This window comes from Oncorhynchus tshawytscha, linkage group LG09, assembly GCF_018296145.1.
Source record: "Oncorhynchus tshawytscha isolate Ot180627B linkage group LG09, Otsh_v2.0, whole genome shotgun sequence".
NCBI classification, from domain to species: Eukaryota; Metazoa; Chordata; class Actinopteri; order Salmoniformes; family Salmonidae; genus Oncorhynchus; species Oncorhynchus tshawytscha.
The window spans coordinates 42,306,933-42,326,616 of NC_056437.1; the positions used below are offsets into that span (position 1 = coordinate 42,306,933).

At 40.2% G+C, this 19,684-nt stretch overlaps 1 protein-coding gene across 1 annotated transcript in view; it reads left to right on the forward strand.

Annotated features, from left to right (window-relative positions):
* The first annotated feature begins 6,887 nt into the window (after positions 1-6,887).
* LOC112245043 (junctional adhesion molecule 3B-like) overlaps positions 6,888-19,684 on the forward strand; it is a 54,068-nt gene continuing 41,271 nt past the window's right edge. Inside the window, exon 1 of the mRNA XM_024412986.2 lies at positions 6,888-7,032. Within this exon, the coding sequence (XP_024268754.1) occupies positions 6,948-7,032 (85 nt within the window). The 5' untranslated portion in view covers positions 6,888-6,947. The remainder of the gene's footprint in view (positions 7,033-19,684) is intronic.

Below are 19,684 nucleotides of genomic sequence, written 5' to 3' on the forward strand. Positions count from 1 at the left end.
TTTAGGCAGCCATATTCTTTGAGTTTGTCGTGGGTGATTGTCCTTAGTGTCGTTGTTCCTATCTCTTTATTTATTTACACAAGTATAGGCTGTTTCGGTTTTCGTTACGTTCTTTGTTTTGTAGTGTTTTGTGTTTATTCGTGTTTCACGTTGTTCATTAAACATGGATCGCAATCTACACGCTGCATTTTGGTCCGACTATCCTTCACACCTAGAAAACCGTAACACATGGACCCTGGGCGTCTTTCTTTTGGTGTTTTTCAGTCAGTAGAAAGGCATCTTTAGTGTCCTAAGTTTTAATAACTGTGATCTTAATTACCTACCGTCTGTAAGCTGTTAGTGTCTTAACGACCATTCCACAGGTGCATGTTCATTACTTGTTTATGGTTCATTGAACAAGCATGGGAAACAGTGTTTAAACCCTTTACAATGAAGATCTGTGAAGTTATTTTGATTTTTACGAATTATCTTTGAAAGACAGGGTCCTGAAAAAGGGACGTTTCTTTTTTTGCTGAGTTTATAATTACGATGGTAATAATGCTTCTTGACAGTGTCATAAAGTGTATTTTCTTAGACCAAGTAAAGTGACACAATATGGTCATAATGCTTCATGTCAGTGTATTTTCTACAAGTTATGTAAAATATGATGAAAAAAGAATTACTGTAAAGAATTCATTACAACAACAAATGATTTAAGAAACAGACTTTCAAACGAAAGGAAACTTCTTAGCGGGGAAAAAAAATATTTGAATAAACGTAGGAGTCATAACCAGCCATAAAATAACGCAATATATGTTACAACAGGTGTAAATATGTGTTATCACAGTGTTATGACCATATTATGACAGGTTAGGATAAGTTATGTCAGCCGTTATGACATATTATGACATGGTTGTGACCGTGTCATAACGTGTTATGAAACTGGGTGTCAAGTTATGTGTTACTTGTTTTTCTATACGAGATGCCTGAAGATAATTTGGATGACAAAAGCTTTCAGTTGTCCTGTCTATCACATTCTAAATATAACACATGATACATCGGGGATATAAATACATTGACTGACTTGTTACCCTTGTCTCCACCCTTCGCCAATAAACTGTCACATTGGGCCCTGATTGTGTGCCTGCTTCCACGGCCCCTTGTGGAGACTGGAGATCCGTCTGAGTAGTGAGTGTTGTGACGGTTTTCAGATTTCTCCTTTGAGCGTCCTTGACTCTGAAAAATGCTTCAAATGACGAAAGCCTGTAACGTTCGCACATCAGCAGGGTAATCTAATGGCTTTGCTGCTGAACCCCAAGACCGAGGGGACATATTATTTATATACACACTAGATTAATTACAGGGGGCACTGTTTTGAAGCCACTGCACCGCCATCTTGGTACTCCCCCCACTGTTGTAAAACATATTTTGGAAGCTATAGAAATGCATTTATAAATGTCTACATTTGTTTTGTAACGTTTATTCTATTACAGTCACCTTAGTGCATACTTTTAAATTATATTATGTAAGCTAAACATAAAACATTTCCCTTAAAGTATCATTTTTTGAAATTACTAATGTTACTGTCACCACTACAACAACAAAATACTTAAATATATGTAATTATGTCCTTGAAACATTTAAATTAAATACTGTAGAATTCCATTAATTCCTATTGAAGACTGCTTTTCTGAGGATGTATAATATGGCTGATCGGTGACTTCAAAGCCTCTCATTGGCCAATACATAGCAATACAGTGTTTATATATATCATTGGAAGGGACAGATATGGCTCTTTTTATTTGATTATACTTTTCCTTTCTCCTTCCCTCTTCTACTGTCTTTGAGGATTTGTTATTAGAAACCGACCATTACTAAGTCTAGGTGTCATCTCTGGGAGCTAATGTTGAGTCTCAGGCGAGGTTACTCACCGAACCAACTACTTTACACTGGAACTGTTGAAATGATTATGTACACTGAGTGTACAAAACATTAGGAACACACATGTTTTCCATGACAGACTGACCAGGTGAATCCAAGTGAAAACTAATATCGCTTATTGATGTCACCTGTTAAATCCACTTCAGTCAGTGTAGATGAAGGGGAAGAGACAGGTTAAAGAAGGATTTTCAAGCCTTGAGACAATTGAGACATGGATTGTGTATGTGTGCCATTCAGAGGGTGAATGGGCAAGACAAAATATTTAAGTGCCTTTGAACGGGGTATGGTAGTAGGTGCAAGGCGCAACGGTTTGTGTATGTCAAGAACTGCAACCCTGCTGGGTTTTTCACACTCAACATTTTCTCGTGTGTATCAAGAATGGTCCACCATCCAAAGGACATCCAGCCAACTTGACACAACTGTGGGAAGCATTGGAGTCAACATGGGCCAGCTTCCCTGTGGAACACTTTTGACACCTTGTAAAGTCCATGCCGGACGAATTGAGGCTGTTCTGAGGGCAATAGGGCGTGGAACTCAATATTAGGAAGGTGTTCCTAATGTTTATACACTCAGTGTAAATAATTATTTGCTCATTTGACATGTGCCTTGAGGGATTTTACAAACTATGATACAAGAGATGTTATCCATCCACCTACAGCAGTGGTATTCGAAGCCGAGGTCGCGCCTCCTCGGGCAATCTGCAATTGGGTTGCGTTTGAACTGCTGTGACGACCCTCCCACTCTGTCTGCCGTATTCTGTCTTTGTTCTTGTTTCCTTATTAGGATGAGTTGGGAGGGTCGTCAGCTTCATGGGAAACACCTGGGCCAGGTGTCTCCCAGGATAAATAGACATTCATGGAAGAGACTCTCCATGCAGACACCTTTGTAGATTGTGTTGTGGTTCTTGGTGGCCTTTTGTGTGTTTGCTTTGGCACCTTTCAACACCCTGCATTATCACATTCATGCATGTAAAACACTCAGTTATACTACTGATTACTGATTACACACACCATTGTATATTTTCCTTAGTTGCTTTAGTTAATAAATATATATTTTGTTACTCCTTATCTCCACGTTGTCTCCCTTTGTTACGGGCTTTGAGCCGGTTCGTGACAAACTGCAGTTGGGTCGCCAATCTAATGTCCATGTACTAGTATTAATATTATTATTATTTTTATTTATTCATATATATATATATATTTATTTATTTATTTATTTATTATGAACACAACAAATACAAAAACAGAAATATACAAACAAGAGTACATAAACCTAACAAGACAGAGGTATTACATACCGAGATACATTTTCAATTTGTCAAAACATTTTATTGTGCGTATTGCTTTTTTGTTTTTACATTTACAGGTCATTTCAAAATTATATTTATTAAATGATATCTTAAATCATGTGAAGAGGGGATTGTTCTCTGCCCACTTCATTTAATTGATAAAGAATCTTCCATGAAAAATAAAAAAATTAACAATGAAAGTTAAATCAGGGTATTACTAGTATTATTACTTAGATGCAGTTGGAAATGCATAAATCCATGTAACAATCCCTGACGATGGCTGTAACAACGCTGAGTAGTAAAATCTAACCTAACGCATTACACATTTCAACATCAATGGTGAAGATACACAGAGTATACCAAACATTAGGAACACCTTCCTAATATTGAGTAGCACCCCGCCCCTTTTGCCCTCAGAACAGCCTCAATTCGTCAGGCCATGGACTCTACAAGGTGTCGAAAGCGTTCCACAGGAATGCTGGCCCATGTTGACTCCAATGCTTTCCAAAGTTTGTGTTAAATTGGTTGGATGTCCTTTGGGTGGTGGACCATTCTTGAAAAACACGGGAAACTGTTGAGCATGAAAAACCCTACAGCGTTGCAGTTCTTGACACAAACCGGTGGGCCTGGCACCTTCCACAATAACTCATTCAAAGGCACTTCAATATTTTGTCTTGCCCATTCACCGTCTGAATGGCCTACATACACAATTCCATGTCTCAATTGTCTCAAGGCTTGAAAATCCTTCTTTAACCTTGCTCCTCCCCTTCACCTACACTGATTGAACCTGTTTTATCAAGTGACAGCAATAAGGGATCATAGCTTTCACCTGGATTCAACTGGCCAGTCTATGTCATGGAAAGAGCAGGTGTTCTAAATGTTTTGTATACTCAGTATATAAACAAAGTACACTGAAAAAAAATATGAACGCAACATGTAAAGTGTTGGTCCCGTGTTTTATGAGCTGAAATAAAAGATCTCAGAAAATTTCCATAGGCACAAAAAACATATTTCTCACAAATTGGTTTACATCCCTGTTAACGAGCTTTCCTCATTTGCCAAGATATTCCATCCACCTGAACAAATGTGGCATATCAAGAAGCTGATTAAACAGCATGATCATTATTACACAGGTGTACCTTGTGCTTGGGACAATAAAAAGCCACTCTAAAATGCGCCGTTTTGTCACACAACAAAATACCACAGATGTCTCAAGTTTTGAGGGAGCGTGCAATTGGCATGCTGACTGCAGGAATATCCACCAGAGCTGTTGCCAGAGAATTGAATGTTAATTTCTCCATCATAAGCCACCCCCAACGTTGTTTTGGAGAATTTGTCAGTACATCCAACTGGCCTCACAACCGTAGACCACGTGTGTGGCGTCATCTGGGCGAGTGGTTTGCTGATGTCAACGTTGTGAACAGGGTGCCCCATGGTGGTGATGGGGTTATGATATGGGCAGGCATAAGCTGTGGACAACAAACACAATTGCATTTTATCAATGGCAATTTGAATGCACAGAGATACTGTGACAAGATCCTGAGGCCCATTGTGAGGCCCATTTTCTTTAAAGTATCTGTGACCAACTGATGCATATCTGTATTCCCAGTAATGTGAAATCCATAGATTAGGGCCAAATGAATTTATTTCAATTGACTGATTTCTTTATATGAACTGTGAATCAGTAAAATCTTTGAAATTGTTGAATGTTTCTGTTTATATTCTTGTTCAGTATAAATAGAAAGTGTCTAAACCTTCATGGGAGGACATTCATTGTGAACTTCTTAGATAGCCGCCTCATTCCCCTGACCTTGCTGACTGCCACATAAGTGACTTGGAGCAACAGCCATGAGTATATAAAAATAAAATAAATCTGTATACTTGCGAGAGATGGGCTTCAAGGCAAAATACAGATTTAAAAAAAAAAATTCAAACATGCAAGTCAAAGTTTCAGTCTGACTGTATACGTCCCTTCTGCTTAAAACATGCCCTGAAAGAGGAACCCAGGGATAAGAATGATGACCATGAATACAATATGGGCTCAGAGCCAAAAGCTTGGACTTAAAGTGGATGGCAACGAAGAATGTTGTTGTCTTAAGTGCTGAAAGTAAACCTGAGAATTCAGGAAGTCTCTAAATGACTCAAGGCACCTCTATTATTCAAAAGATAAGAGAAACAATGGAAACAAAAGAAGCTGTTACATATTGTTTGTGTGTGTATGGGGGTAGGGGGATTTAAGGGTTACTTTCCAACATTGTACATCAAAAAGCGTGGTGCATTAGGTGCATATTTGTCACGTTTTGACCTTAGTTCCTTTGTTTTGTCTTTGTTGTCGTATGGTCAGGGCGTGAGTTGGGGTGGGCAGTCTAAGTTTGTTTTTCTATGTTGTATTTTGCATTTGGCCTGGTATGGTTCTCAATCAGAGGCAGGTGTCGTTAGTTGTCTCTGATTGAGAATCATACTTAGGTAGCCTTTTCCCACCAGTGTTTCGTGGGTGATTATTTTCTGTTCTGTGTTTTGTATTTCACCATTCAGGACTGTTTAGTTCTTGTTGTTTTTGTTTTGTGTTCATATAATAAATACAATATGGACATTTACCACGCTGCGCATTGGTCTTCCGATCCTTCTTACTACTCCTCCTCAAAAGAGGAGGACGAGAATCGTTACAATATTGGGAATGCGTTTTACATTTGAGCGTTATTCACTGAGTGGACCTTGACAACATGGAACACATTAAACTACTAGTAAAATGACCAGTACTGTTCCATTTTCTGTATTACTACCTAGTACTTACATGGTCTGATATTTAAAAACCATACGAACTCATTAGGGGAAGCCACCCTGACAACCCAAAAAGTGTAATGCAATTAATAGTTTTTATACCCTCCAGTTCATCAAAGCAACACACATTTAATCTGATATTGTCGCAATAAAATTGCAAGCAATATATTTGAGGCACATAAATGAGTGTGAATAAAAATCATACTTAAGGTGTTTACACCACAATCCAGACAATGTTTCCTAGTCCACACACCAACACACACAAGCACGCACACACACAGAAGCACGCACGCACGCACATGCACACACATTCACGCAATCCACACACATCCAGTCAAATACTTTCTAGCAGACACTATTCCAATGGTTGGCTGAGCTATCTAAAAGCAATAGCGATTGCATGCAACCTCAATTGAGATTGACTAGGATAAGTAGCAGATTCCTTCAATCACGATCTGCTTGATGATACAGTTGTGGGGTCCTACTTAAGAGCCGTTACCACTGACAAGATTAGGCCAGTAAAAAGAGCCTCCAATCAATGCACATTAATCCCGTGTTTACTCTACACAACATGAATAGTCAACACAACATCTCAAAGTCATGTTTTAGGAAGGATGCCTATTGTTTATTTTTTTAAGAATGGGATTTGTTTGGATATCTGATAATCATTTTTTTTTAATCATCCATTTGTAATTTGTATCTTAATCTCACAGCAGAGTTTGCCTGATATAATAGAATGGGTAGAATGGGTAGCCTAATACAGTAGTCTTCAATCACAGCTTCCACCGTTGTAAAACGTATGGTCCTCCACGTATTGTCAACCATTAATTCTTGACTGTGTGAGTGATGCTTTTGGTAGCCATGGAAACCCGATTCACCGAAACCTGATTCACCCCCGCCTCTCTCTCCCCGGCCAGTCCTCCTCTCTCCATCCACTGAAAAGCTCTTAACTTTGCGCATGTACGACCAAACTGAACATTGCATCGACTCCAAGATGGCGTTAACACGTCTGGCTTGCATTCTGGTCCTGCTCTCAACTCACTGTAAGTAAATGCATGAGGACCACGCTTGATTTCCCTAGCTCAGATACATTCTGGACGTGACATTCGCTATTGTTATTCGGAATTAGCTACTTTGCCATTTTCGAGCTACAATGTGATCTGCGTTAGGATATAACCTAAGTGATTCTTCCTGACCTAACTAAACTCAGAAAACTAGCTATAGTCAACCAGCTATCGTGTTATTCACGGATGATGTTCTGATTAAATGGAGATATATTAATGTATAAAGGAAGCAATCGAAGACCAGAAGTAGGAAATCGTTTGGTAACGCACGAGGCTCAAGCGTTGGAATGTTTGATCCGTCGCGAGCCTGACAGTGCACCGTTATTTGTATGGCATTTGGAGGCATGTCTAGCTTCTCGAACTCTTCAGAGATAGAAAGCCCCGCAAACTGCTCTACATACAGTTAGTTATCGATAGCGCATGTTTATTTGCTACAAACTTTACATTATGAAATAGCAAGAAGATATAAAATGTATAAATTATTTTAGAGGCGTGTTGTTTCAACGGGATGAGTCGAGTCCCTTTTGTCCGTCTTACTTTCAAAAGTTGTCAACTATCAATTCAACTCTAAATGTGTTATTGTGTTGAATAAATACGTATTTGATAGTAACATAGGTTTTCTCAAAAGTTTTTTTAACATGTGTGAATTGTGGTTGATAAAAGTTCAGACCGGCAATATTCAGTGATGCGAGATAGCGTTTTTCCCATTCGGGAATAAAGACAGTCCGCGGAGGAGCCTGCCTGAAAGCAGCATGCAGCGCGCTTTGCAAGCGTTGAGAACTCATTGAAGATCGGTTCTAAAACGTTGATTTGTAACTTTTTATTAGCCATCTCAGATCAAGCGATTTGTCTCTGCACCTGGCCGTTTTTTCATGTTTTGATTGGGCTATGTTTCTGAAAGGGTATGATGCAATTTGTTCCGGAAAAGTGTTCCCACGTGTTTTAGACAGCTCATGCATGGTCAGATCCTCCTCGGAAAGAACGTTTAATCATTATGTTGACATTTTAGAATTACGTTTGTATCAACTTTCACAACTGTTGTCATTGATGCTTAATGAAACAAAATAGAACTCAGATTAAGAAAAAAATGTAACCAAAACATTTAGAATTGTTCCCAAATGGCTCCTAATAGCCTGTAGCAGGTGTTATAGTATAGCCTATGTCAAATTGATATTGTGTGTATTGTAATGAGAAGTATAATCACAAAAGTTAATGATAACTAAGGTTACTCGCATACACAATAAACAAGACTAGATCATAGCAGGATGCTATTAAACAGCACCACATGTGATGGACTGGTGGTGCTCATTTGCTTTGAGCAAGGGCTTGACTTAACTGTTTTCCTGGTGTTCTTTAAGCCTGGTTGAACCCTTCATGACGACAGACACACACAAGAAAGGGGGCGGGGAATTGGTGGGCAGACCTCATTGTGCCTTCAGCCCCTCTGATCATCCAAGTGTGTGGATTGGCTTAATTCTATGTGGATTTAATTAGGAATAGCAAGAAGGCTGCTTCCTAATATGTTGCTGATGTCTTTTTCTGTTGCTCTGTATTTAGGCCTACTGACAATCTGATTTAGTGTGCTTTAAGTGCTGTATTATATTACAGCTTATCCAGTTGTTATTGTCTGTAGGCTATATAGTAAGAGCTGGTTGACCCTGATTGTTGTTGGAAATACTGTTTACCACAACTGTAGTTCTGAAAGAAAAACATAATTAAACATTTCTGAGGAAAACAACTTTAATCAGCTTTGTACATTTAAACACTTTTACATTTATTTTTGTTGCTTGAATCTAAAAATGAATTAGATCTCTTCAAATTCTTTCATTTGTTTTTGTCTAACTCATCATTGGCTTGTTTGTTCATTGTCAAAGAACTGTTTTGATCTCATGTCATGTTTATATTTATTTTGAATAGTTATAAGAAATGTAGCTATTGTGTATGTATCCATCACAGCTCTTAGAGAACAGGCTGATATTTCGCTGTTGGATTTACATAAGTTGTTTTACATCAAATTTCCTAAGAAAGGTGTAAGCACTCAGGAACGCATTTTGCCTGAGTACTCCTGCCAATACTTAGAAGTGCCAAGATATGTGGGAGCTGAACAATGCTCTAAGTGGAAAAGTGCCAAGCCAATATAAACGTTGATCTTTCCTTGATAGGAAAAAGCGCCTGGGCAAAACAACCTATTAGGTCCAGTCACTCCTATTTGAAGTTCGAGAATTATTGTTTTCTAAAATGCAAGTTTGTACATTGATTGCAATAAAACATGTTTCCAGTCTGAATAAATGTGAAAGAAACATTCATTACAATCTACCATGTATTTCTTAAAAGCATGGTTGTGGCAAATGTTATTTCAGACTTGATAAATGACCTTTTAGCAAATAAGTGGCTACTCGTGGAGGCTTGGCCAACTGAAATGATTGACTCTGGTCTAGTTCTTTTTTTGCTCTATGGCAGCTCACAGAAAGTCTGCTTAAGCCTTATGCCTCTTTGGGTGAGAAGAGAAGTCCCTTATTTGAGGAGATAATGTAAGTAAAGAAAAGAAAACACACACACACACACAATGAAGGATAAGACGCTTGTCTTCTTTGAATTAAGGCGTCCGAGTGCTTTCCAGCCAAAACAGTTCGGAACAGTTTGTGCGTATACTATGATGACATTTTGTGATGTTTTGGACTTTGGCAATGTTTTTTTTTCGGCTGTTTGGGCACACAAAAATTTTTCTCGAGGCAAACCGAAGACAGTAGCCGAAGTAAAACCGAAGATGGTAGCCAAAGTCTCCGTCCCCCCTTGCCGGTGATTGGTCAAAAGTAGGGATTATTCAATGAAGTGCCTGTTGTCATTCAACGAGAGACGACTCGTCCTTATGCACATTTTTTCACTTGAGAAATACTGCACCAGACATCCTAGTCAGATGCAAAATTGCACTACAATTTTTTTTATTTAACCAGGCAAATCAGTTAAGAACAAATTCTTATTTACAACGAAGGCCTACCCCTGCCAAACCCGGACGACGCTGGGCAACTTGTTATGGGACTCCCAATCACGGCCGGATGTGATGCAGCCTGGATTCGAACCAGATACTGCAGTGAGATGCAGTGTCTTAGACCACTGCGCCACTCGGGAGCCCTTAGATCTCTTCAAAACCATTAACTCAAGAAATCTGTCTTTCATTTTATCTTAGATTAATTCGGACTATTTTGAGAGAATGTATACTGGCTACGGCGTCTCAAAATGGACAAACAGTACTATTGCTGCTTTTTTTCTTTTCAAGCGATGGTATTTTAAGGGAGTATGCGAGCGCACCCGTTCGGTTCTGCTAGCTGAGCCCGGCTAGGCGCCACCCGAACTGAAGCATGCTGACGACTTTAAGCACTACAAGCATCCATTTAAACAAGTGCCAGATGACAGGTGCTTTCTTCATTGTCTGAAATGTGTGGCATTACTGGGGTAGGCAGGAGTTAGTGAGCCCCAGGGAAAGTGCTGCTAGTGCTTCCCCCAGGAGGTTGCTTGTTATCAGGTGCTTCCTTTCCCACCCACAGCTTGTGAGCAAATGTTTGGAGCACTCCCTAAATGGCATGCTGGACCCTTCCCGGCGAGTCACATCCAGCTTGATATTTTAGTGGAAAGACAGTAAATGGCAGGGGAAAAGGGAATAGCACGCTCTGAGAGGAGTTGCTGCCCACTCAGCACTCATTTGTTTAAAGAGTTAAGAGTTATTCCCAACAGACAGAGGTTGTGTGAGAATGGTAGACCCACTGTCCGTTTAAACTAGCACGGTATCCATTTCCTGTAATAAGGCTTGCAGCTCTAGCCTACATTTCTATTTTGCATGTAAAGCTGTTTACAGTTGACCTATTCTTGGGTTAGGTTTTGACGACAATCTGAAATGTAATTTTGAATTATGTGATGTGCACGAAACATGCAGATTAATTTCAGCATTTAGAAGTTATACTCAAGTTGAAGCTAATCCATGGACAACAACAAGATGATAACTGCGCTACAAAGGTCTATGCGTGGGACAAAAGGCAGCGCAGCAAATACCTCCTACACTGGAATGGCCTGAAACAGCTGAGCAGGAGTGGGTGGAGGTGTTTGCTGTGAATGCATGGGTGACCAGAAATATCTGTGGCGTCCCTCCCAAACCTCAGACGCCGTATGTTAGCACATATGACATTCTGAATCAAAAGCATATGGAGGGCGGGGGGGGACATTCTAATGTACGGTGAATTACAATACCCCTCCCACTCAACAACAACGTCAGCAAGACAAAAGAGCTGATCGTGGACTACAGGAAACGGTGGGCCGAGCATGCTCCCCATCCACATCAACAGGACTGTAGTGGAGCAGGTTGAGAGCTTCAAGTTCCTCGGTGTCCACATCCCTAAGGAATTAACATGGTCCACACACACCAACACAGTCGTGAAGAAGGCACGACATGGGACCTAAGATCCTCAAAAAGTTCAACAGCTGCACCATTGAGAGCAATCTTGACTGGCTGCATCACCACTTGGTACGGCAACTGCTTGGCATCCTACCGCAAGGCGCTACAGAGGGTGGTGTGTACAGCCCAGTACATCACTGGGTCCGAACTCCCTGCCATTCAGGACCTCTATACCAGGTGGTGTCAGATGAAGGCCCTAAAAAATGTTAAATACTCCAGCCACCCAAGTCATAGACTGATCTCTTGCTACTGCAAAGCAAGTGGAACAAATCCATCAAACCTGGAATCAACAGGACCCTGAACAGCTTCTAGCGCCAAGCCGTAATACTACTAAATAGTTAACCAAATAGCTACCCGGACAATCTGCATGGACCCCCCTTTGCACTAACTCTTTTGACTCATACGCTGCTGCTACTGTTTATTATCTATCCTGTTGCCTAGTCACTTTATCCCTACCTATATGTACATATCTACTTCAATTACCTTGTACCCCTGCACATCGACTCGGTACTGGTACCTGTGTATATAGCCAAGTTATTGTTTCTCATTGTGTATTTATTCCTCATATTATTCTGTTTCTATAATTTTTTTGAAAATGTCTCTCTTTATTATTGGGAAGAGCCTGTAAGTAAGCATTTCACTGTTATTCTACACCTGTTGTTTACGAAGCAAGCATGTGACAAATACAATTAGATTTGATTGACTTGTTTTGCTAAGAGATAGAAGGAAACACCTGCGGATAAATTGGGCTTAATGAAAATGAAAGGGGAGTTAACTAAGAAAGAAAGCATAACAGTTGTTAGCTGAAGGAGTTACACATAAAAGCTGGATAAAAAAATGGAATGGTCTTTCATGAGATACAAATCCACATGAACTTCACACAAAGAGCTTGAAAGGTTATTGAAGTCAGCGCTATCATGCTTTAAAAAAAAATCTCCTCTTGGTAAGTAGTGGCAGATGCTGAGGGGAAAGTTGAAAATGACATGCTTACTGTGCGCTCCAGGAATGGCAAGCATGTACATTCTTCACATGTCAATAAGACTATCTTGTGGAAGAAGCTCTGATAAAAAGAATAGGCCTAGTGCCTGGCTGTATAAGCTGAAGTACTGGCCAAACCCCACCATAAATATATATATATATATATACAGTACCAGTCAATAGATTGGACACACCTACTTATTCAAGGGTTTTTCTATATTATTACTATTTTCTAAATTGTGTGCCAAGAGTGTGTAAAGCTGTCATCAAGGTAAAGGGTGGCTACTTTGAAGAATCTCAAATATAAAATATATTTAGATTTGTTTAACACTTTTTTTGGTTTCTACATGATTCCATGTGTTATTTCATATTTTTTTATGTCTTCACTATTATTCTACAATGTAGAAAATAGTAAAAATAAAGAAAAATCCTTGAATTAGTAGGTGTGTCCAAACTTGACTGTTACTGTAGGTCTCAATGTAGTTTCATGGAATTTCTCTTTCTTGCACTTTTGTCTGTTGTGAGATATGTCAACATTACGTCTGGAAGAGATATTTCCCCTTGTCTATAGCAGGCTGTTTGATTTACTAAGACATTATTATGTTTATTCTGTGTCTGCGGGATACTCTTTGACATTCTCTTCAATCGGTTGTCTGAGCAGTGCATGGCTGATTTCCTGTTTGGGAAATCTGTGGTCGCATGATCCCTAGGGGAGGAAGCACCAGAGGATTTTTACTCCCTGTGTTCAGTCACTGGATTCAGATAGAGCCAGCACATCAACAGGTCAGGAGGAACCGCCATCGATCACACAATGGGATGCTGTCAAATTGGTGAAATTATTACAGAATAATTGATGACAGTCCTCAGATAATGAAGTGAATACTGCTGAAGAACTGCCTGTCTGAAAAGGCAAGGGAAGGCTGAGCTACATGCTGGGAGTCATAGCCAGATAATCGCTTTGGATTCCTCCTCTATTTACCATACTGTCACAAAGGCAATTACTCTCTCTATAAATAGCCAGATGCCAGAATCATGAGACACCCTCAGGTGTTTGAACACTGTTTATTCCAAAGCATTGGGCTTGTAATCAAGCAACTCTAAATATATGATTCAACTTGAAACATATGCATAGTGCTGACATCTAAACCATAATAAAACTACTATAGAAACTATTGGCATTATCAGACAGAATTGAAGATTTTGAAAATCATTTTCTCCAAATTGTTTCTCCTCTTCAAAATTGGAGAATAGATTTGAATCATATTAGAAATTCCACTTGACCAAAAAAATAATTCTGACAACTGGCTAGCTTCAGCGCCATCATCACTGCTTTTCTACCCTCCTGAAAATGCAATTTGGCTCTTTCAGAGAGAGCGGTGTTTGGCCCCCAAAACAAGTCTATCACCAACAGCCAAGCTGACATTCAAAACACTCTCCTTCCTGTGCATTGCAGGTGTGACGACGACTCCAATCCCTTAGAGCAGTGTTCTTAAGTGTCTTCTATGAAGGGCATACGACACCAGAATTGTAATAAAAAAAATACATTCCAATAATTTTGTTGACCGTAACTAATCCACGCTGAGGCGTTCTCTTGATGTAGTGCCTTACCCAAAAAGGTCAGTGTGCAAGAGCCATGGTTGTACGGCCTCCAAGGAGGGATGTGCAATTCTTGCGCTATAAGACCTGGCAAAAATGTTTGTGTTCATCCAAAGGGAGTGTTGGGAGTTTACTGTGACTTCTCTTTATGTTTCTATCCAAGGTAATTGGCCCAGATGCTTTATCCACCCAGTGACACATTTGCCACAAATTATTCATCATCAGGGAGAAATCCTTCTTTACGACCATCTCAAGCTCAGGAAATGTACAGCAGTCTACTGCAGACTACCATGCCATCGCAAATGAGATTTTTGATCAGATAACACTTTGGTCCATCAAAGTTTGGTATTACAGTTTCAGTAATTTTGTCCAGAGGTTCTTATTCACAGGGCTCGACATTCAGGTACAGGCCAGTGGCAACTGGCATACAGACAGTGGCAAGTCAAATTCAAAGATTTGTATCCTTTTTAAGCACTTAATTCTAATTCAATTACCAAATTTCTATGAATTGTTGTAATAGACTATAGACTATAGACTAACTCTCAAAAATGTATGCAAAAAAGTATGCATTACCTAGGGGTGCAAAGGGTCAGAAACTTTCAGGGAAATTTCCCAGAAGTTTTCTATGGGAAGTTAAGCCCTGGAATTTGGGGAATTTTGCTTAAATTCATAAAAAAAGTTTGCTTATAACAGTGACCCTTTTTTTGTGGGATACACACAAGGCAATCTTAGGTCTTGTGGAATGTTTTGATTAAACTATCCCCAATTCAATGGAATTGCAACCCTCTGCATGCATAGTGCATTCTTCCATCACATGTGCAGTGATCTCTGCAGTGCACAGCTGATTCTCAAGATCTTGCACACTAATGAGATGCTATTGAGCCCACACTACTACACTGTCTGAGCCAAGGACTACATGCTTTCTGGTAAGTTTTGATTACAATACTGGGTGGGGTGAATATATTTTATATGACATGCATGATTTGTTGTTAACTAGTAAATAGTAGCCTACAGCGAAGTGTGTTTAAATCATTTCTAACTTGTTAACAATTTCTGATAGTGTTTGCTACCATGTGGGTTTTAGTTTGCTTGAGCCTGCTAACTGAGGGGTGTTAATTCACCAGTTTCCAAACATGTTTCACTTTAAAACATTTATTTTACAACGTAGTTGTTTAATATAACTACTTTACTATTAATCTGTACATGGAAGTGTATATTCATACTCGTTTATTTTCTAAACTTTACAGGAAAATGGCACGGTGTGGATGTGTGGAGACATTTCACTGCAGCTAATGTAGAAGGAAAAGCTGTGTACATTTGCAAATACTGTGCCAAATCATATGTGAAGATTGCAACAAAGATGCAGAATCATCTGGCCGAGTGCATAATAAAGTTCCCTTAGCACTCACAACAAGCAACCACTGACAAATGTCCCTCTAGTTCTTTTCGAGGTGAAAATGATGAATCAGACACCTTATCGATAGCAACAGCTCATGGTCCTCCTGGAATCAGATGTTTTTTTGACTCAATGGAGGAACGTAGTCAGAGAAATGCTGATGAATGTTTTGCTCAAGCTTTGTATGCAACAGGTTCACCTCTGATGCTCACAGGCAATGTGAGTTGGAAGAGATTTCTGAATGTTCTTCGCCCAGCATACACCCCTCCAACCAGACATGCTTTATCTACTCATTTGCTGGATGCAGAGTTCAACAGAGTTCAAGTGAAGGACAAGCAAATCATAGAGAAAGCAGACTGTATTGCAATCATCTCTGATGGGTGGTTGAATGTTCGTGGGCAAGGAATAATTAACTACATAATCTCCACCTCTCAATCAGTATTCTACAAGAGCACAGACATAGGGGACAACAGACACACCGGTTTCTACATTGCAGATGAGCTGAAGGCAGCAGTCAATGACCTTGGACCACAGAAGGTATTTGCACTGGTGACAGACAATGCTGCAAACACCCATTGGCTGTGCTGCTCATGCATTGAATCTGCTCCTCAAGGACATCATGGCACTGAAAACAATGGATCCACTCTAAAAAAGAGAGCCAAGGAAATGGTTATGTGTGTGAAGGGTCATCAAGTTACAGCAGCAATCTACCTCAGAGGAAACTACAGTTCCGAAATGCATCAAAAAGCTGGAGACTTCTGCCTGAAGCCCATACACACCGCAGTATACACGTTGGACCCCAAGTATGCTGGCAAGAGCATCCTGTCTGCTGCAGAGATCAACAGGGCCTATGGTGTCATCACTACGGTGTCTCGCCACCTTGGCCTGGATGAGAGCAAGGTTCTTGGCAGTTTCTCGAAGTACACTTCCAAGCAAGGGCTTTGGGATTGAGATGCAATATGGCAGTCGTGCCAATATATCTCATCAGCCACCTGGTGGAAAGGACTTTGTGGATCTGAGGCCCTTTCCCCTGTTGCCTCCATCATCCTCCAAATCCCACCAACATCATCCGCCTCAGAGCTGTCTGATTTTCAAAGTAGGCAATTACATCACAACTGAATTGCGCATTGCACATATTCAACCAACAGATTGAACTTTTTAAATACCTGGTTTGCATACCCATTCTTGCCTTACCATTTACTGGTAGAGATCATAACTCCATGCAACAACCAGCTGTTTCAGATCTGCATGCTCTCTCTGCCCGACAAATATAGGCCTACTATATGTGTATGGCGTGCTGGTGAATAAATAACCGACAAAAACGAAATAACAGCTTTGGGAATCAGTTTTTTTAATCAATTATATAGCCTAGATTACAAATAGCATTATTACCATATTGTTTTTACTGGCCCAAGTGGGCCACTGATTGGCCCAGAGAGTTTCCAAAATCTCCCCGGGCCAGTGGGCAGCCCTGTATATCGAGCCCTGTATTTGGGCAGCTGATAGGTAGGCCTACAACCTACAACTACAGTACAGTTTCCAATTGAATATGGATGCGTTTGTAAATTCACTCTGGTTGTCTACCCCGATTTCAGAGCACTCTCGTCTGAGTGTGCCAGAGTTCAGAATAACTGATGAATTTACGAACGAGCCCAGAACGCTCTGAACGCTCAGAGAGCGAAACGCTCTGAATTTACGAACTGACAATCTGGCAACTCTCTGAATTTACGAGCGCACTCTGAGCACACTCTGGCACTCCAGATTGAATTTACAAACACACACTATATTTCACATTATAAACTGGGTGGTTCGAGCCCTGAATGCTGATTGGCTGACAGCCATGGTTTATCAGACCATATACCACGGGTAGGACAAAACATGTATTTTTACTGCTCTAATTACATTGGTAACCAGTTTATAATAGCAATAAGGTACCTCGGGGGTTTGTGGTATATGGCCAATATACCACGGCTAAGGGCTGTGTCCTAGCACTCCGCGACGCTTCGTGCATAAGAACAGCCCTTAGCTGTGGTATATTGGCCATATACCACACCTCCTCGGGCCTTATTGCTTAAATAATGCCTATCTCCATTAAATGTTAAAATGATGGTGAATAGGCGACAGCGAACAGACAAAGCTACAAGAAAATATTAATGATTTGTGTTAAACAAAGGAAGGCCTTATTAGAATCAATAGCCTTTTTTTTACTGTTGAAAATCCACCATTAGCATCAGACTTGCAATGTTAATTTAGCTGACTGGTCAGATAGTGTTGGAAGATTGTAACCAGACCATATGGTGTCCGGGCATTAGGGCTAACACTTAGGGGCTACAGTATTAACTGGTACACTTAGGGGCTACTGTATTAACTGGTACACTTAGGGGCTACAGTATTAACTGGTACACTTAGGGGCTACAGTATTAACTGGTACACTTAGGGGCTACAGTATTAACTGGTACACTTAGGGGCTACAGTATTAACTGGTACACTTAGGGGCTACAGTATTAACTGGTACACTTAGGGGCTACAGTATTAACTGGTACACTTAGGGGCTACAGTATTAACTGGTACACTTAGGGGCTACAGTATTAACTGGTACACTTAGGGGCTACAGTATTAACTGGTACACTTAGGGGCTACAGTATTAACTGGTACACTTAGGGGCTACAGTATTAACTGGTACACTTAGGGGCTACAGTATTAACTGGTACACTTAGGGGCTACAGTATTAACTGGTACACTTAGGGGCTACAGTATTAACTGGTACACTTAGGGGCTACAGTATTAACTGGTACACTTAGGGGCTACAGTATTAACTGGTACACTTAGGGGCTACAGTATTAACTGGTAAAAAGGATGATTTGATGCGGCAGAGATGCCGCAGTGTAACTCAGCAAGTATGACCTCAGTAATTACTTTGTCCTATTAATGCTCTTAACACGGATACTCTTTATATTACAGTATGCTAGTTACCTAGTACTTACTTAGAAATTACATGGTGAAATGGTAATAAATAATCAATAATAGCTTAATAACTTTGTTTGGTTTATTTGGGATTCATTGAAAAAAGCACCAGCATTTGGGCCCAGGTAATAGTGTTTTGAAGTATTGCTTTATTTGAATTAAGGACCGAAAAGTATTAATTGTCATCACATAATTTCATTAGTACATACCAGGTAAATATAGACAGAAACAGGACTGTAAGTATAGCCAGTAATAATATCTTCACGATGGCTTTCAACTGACCTAGTCTGGAGCACATCCATTAAAACCTCATCAGTTAAGTGGGGAAAAAAGCCTGAGAAAAGTGCTCGGACAGAGTATATATACAGTAAATACTTAATGAGCACTGACATGTTTGATTTCCAGCGACATTAATGGCATTTTCTAATCCTGTCAGTATGTATCACAGGGACGTAGGCGACCCATGTTTTCAGGTTTGCCATGAGTTGTGCATGAGGACACGGTAGAAGCCCAGATACAGTATGCACACAGTACAGCTGCCACACGTGTGTGAGTGCATACCTTGGGTAAGTAAGTGCCTGAGATATTTGTCGACATGCCAGAAATTGTTGACGAGTTTGTACCATGGTGGCCCTCGACTGAGCTCCGGTACAGGGTGTATATTCTGTAGTATTTGCCTGTCAACCATGTTACAGCAAGCTATAGAAAAATAATAACAATTTGGGTCATTTTCATTGTGACAACAGAGCTTTGGCTGACATTTGTCATGGCTGTAACCGGATGCTGGACAAGGCCGCAGCCTCAGAGCTGGAGAAAGAGGGTTTAATTAGTCATGTGTGAAGCTTGCTTAAGAGTCCATTTTAGTAGCAGAGCTTATATGGGCTGATAAGGGTGCTTGCCTGAACTGGTGACATTGGCAAGTAAAAAAAAAAAAAAAGACAGACGCATGGAAGTGCACAGTCATTTGGATACATTTTCATAAACACTGCTGCGTCAGCCAGGGATGAGGAGGGGAAAGAAAAAGCGAATAGGAGTGAAGAAAGTAGACAACTGTCGTCAAATGTGTCACATTTAGCTCAGGCATTTCCCCATTTCTAAAGCAAGGTTGTAATTAAACTAAATTGTTCTAATGTGAAATGCAACGGAGACATTCCAAAATGGCCACGCTATCTCATCTGCCATTTCCTCCTGATAGTCGCACTTCCCGAGTTGAACATGTTTACACAATGGTCATGATCAATGCTTACAAG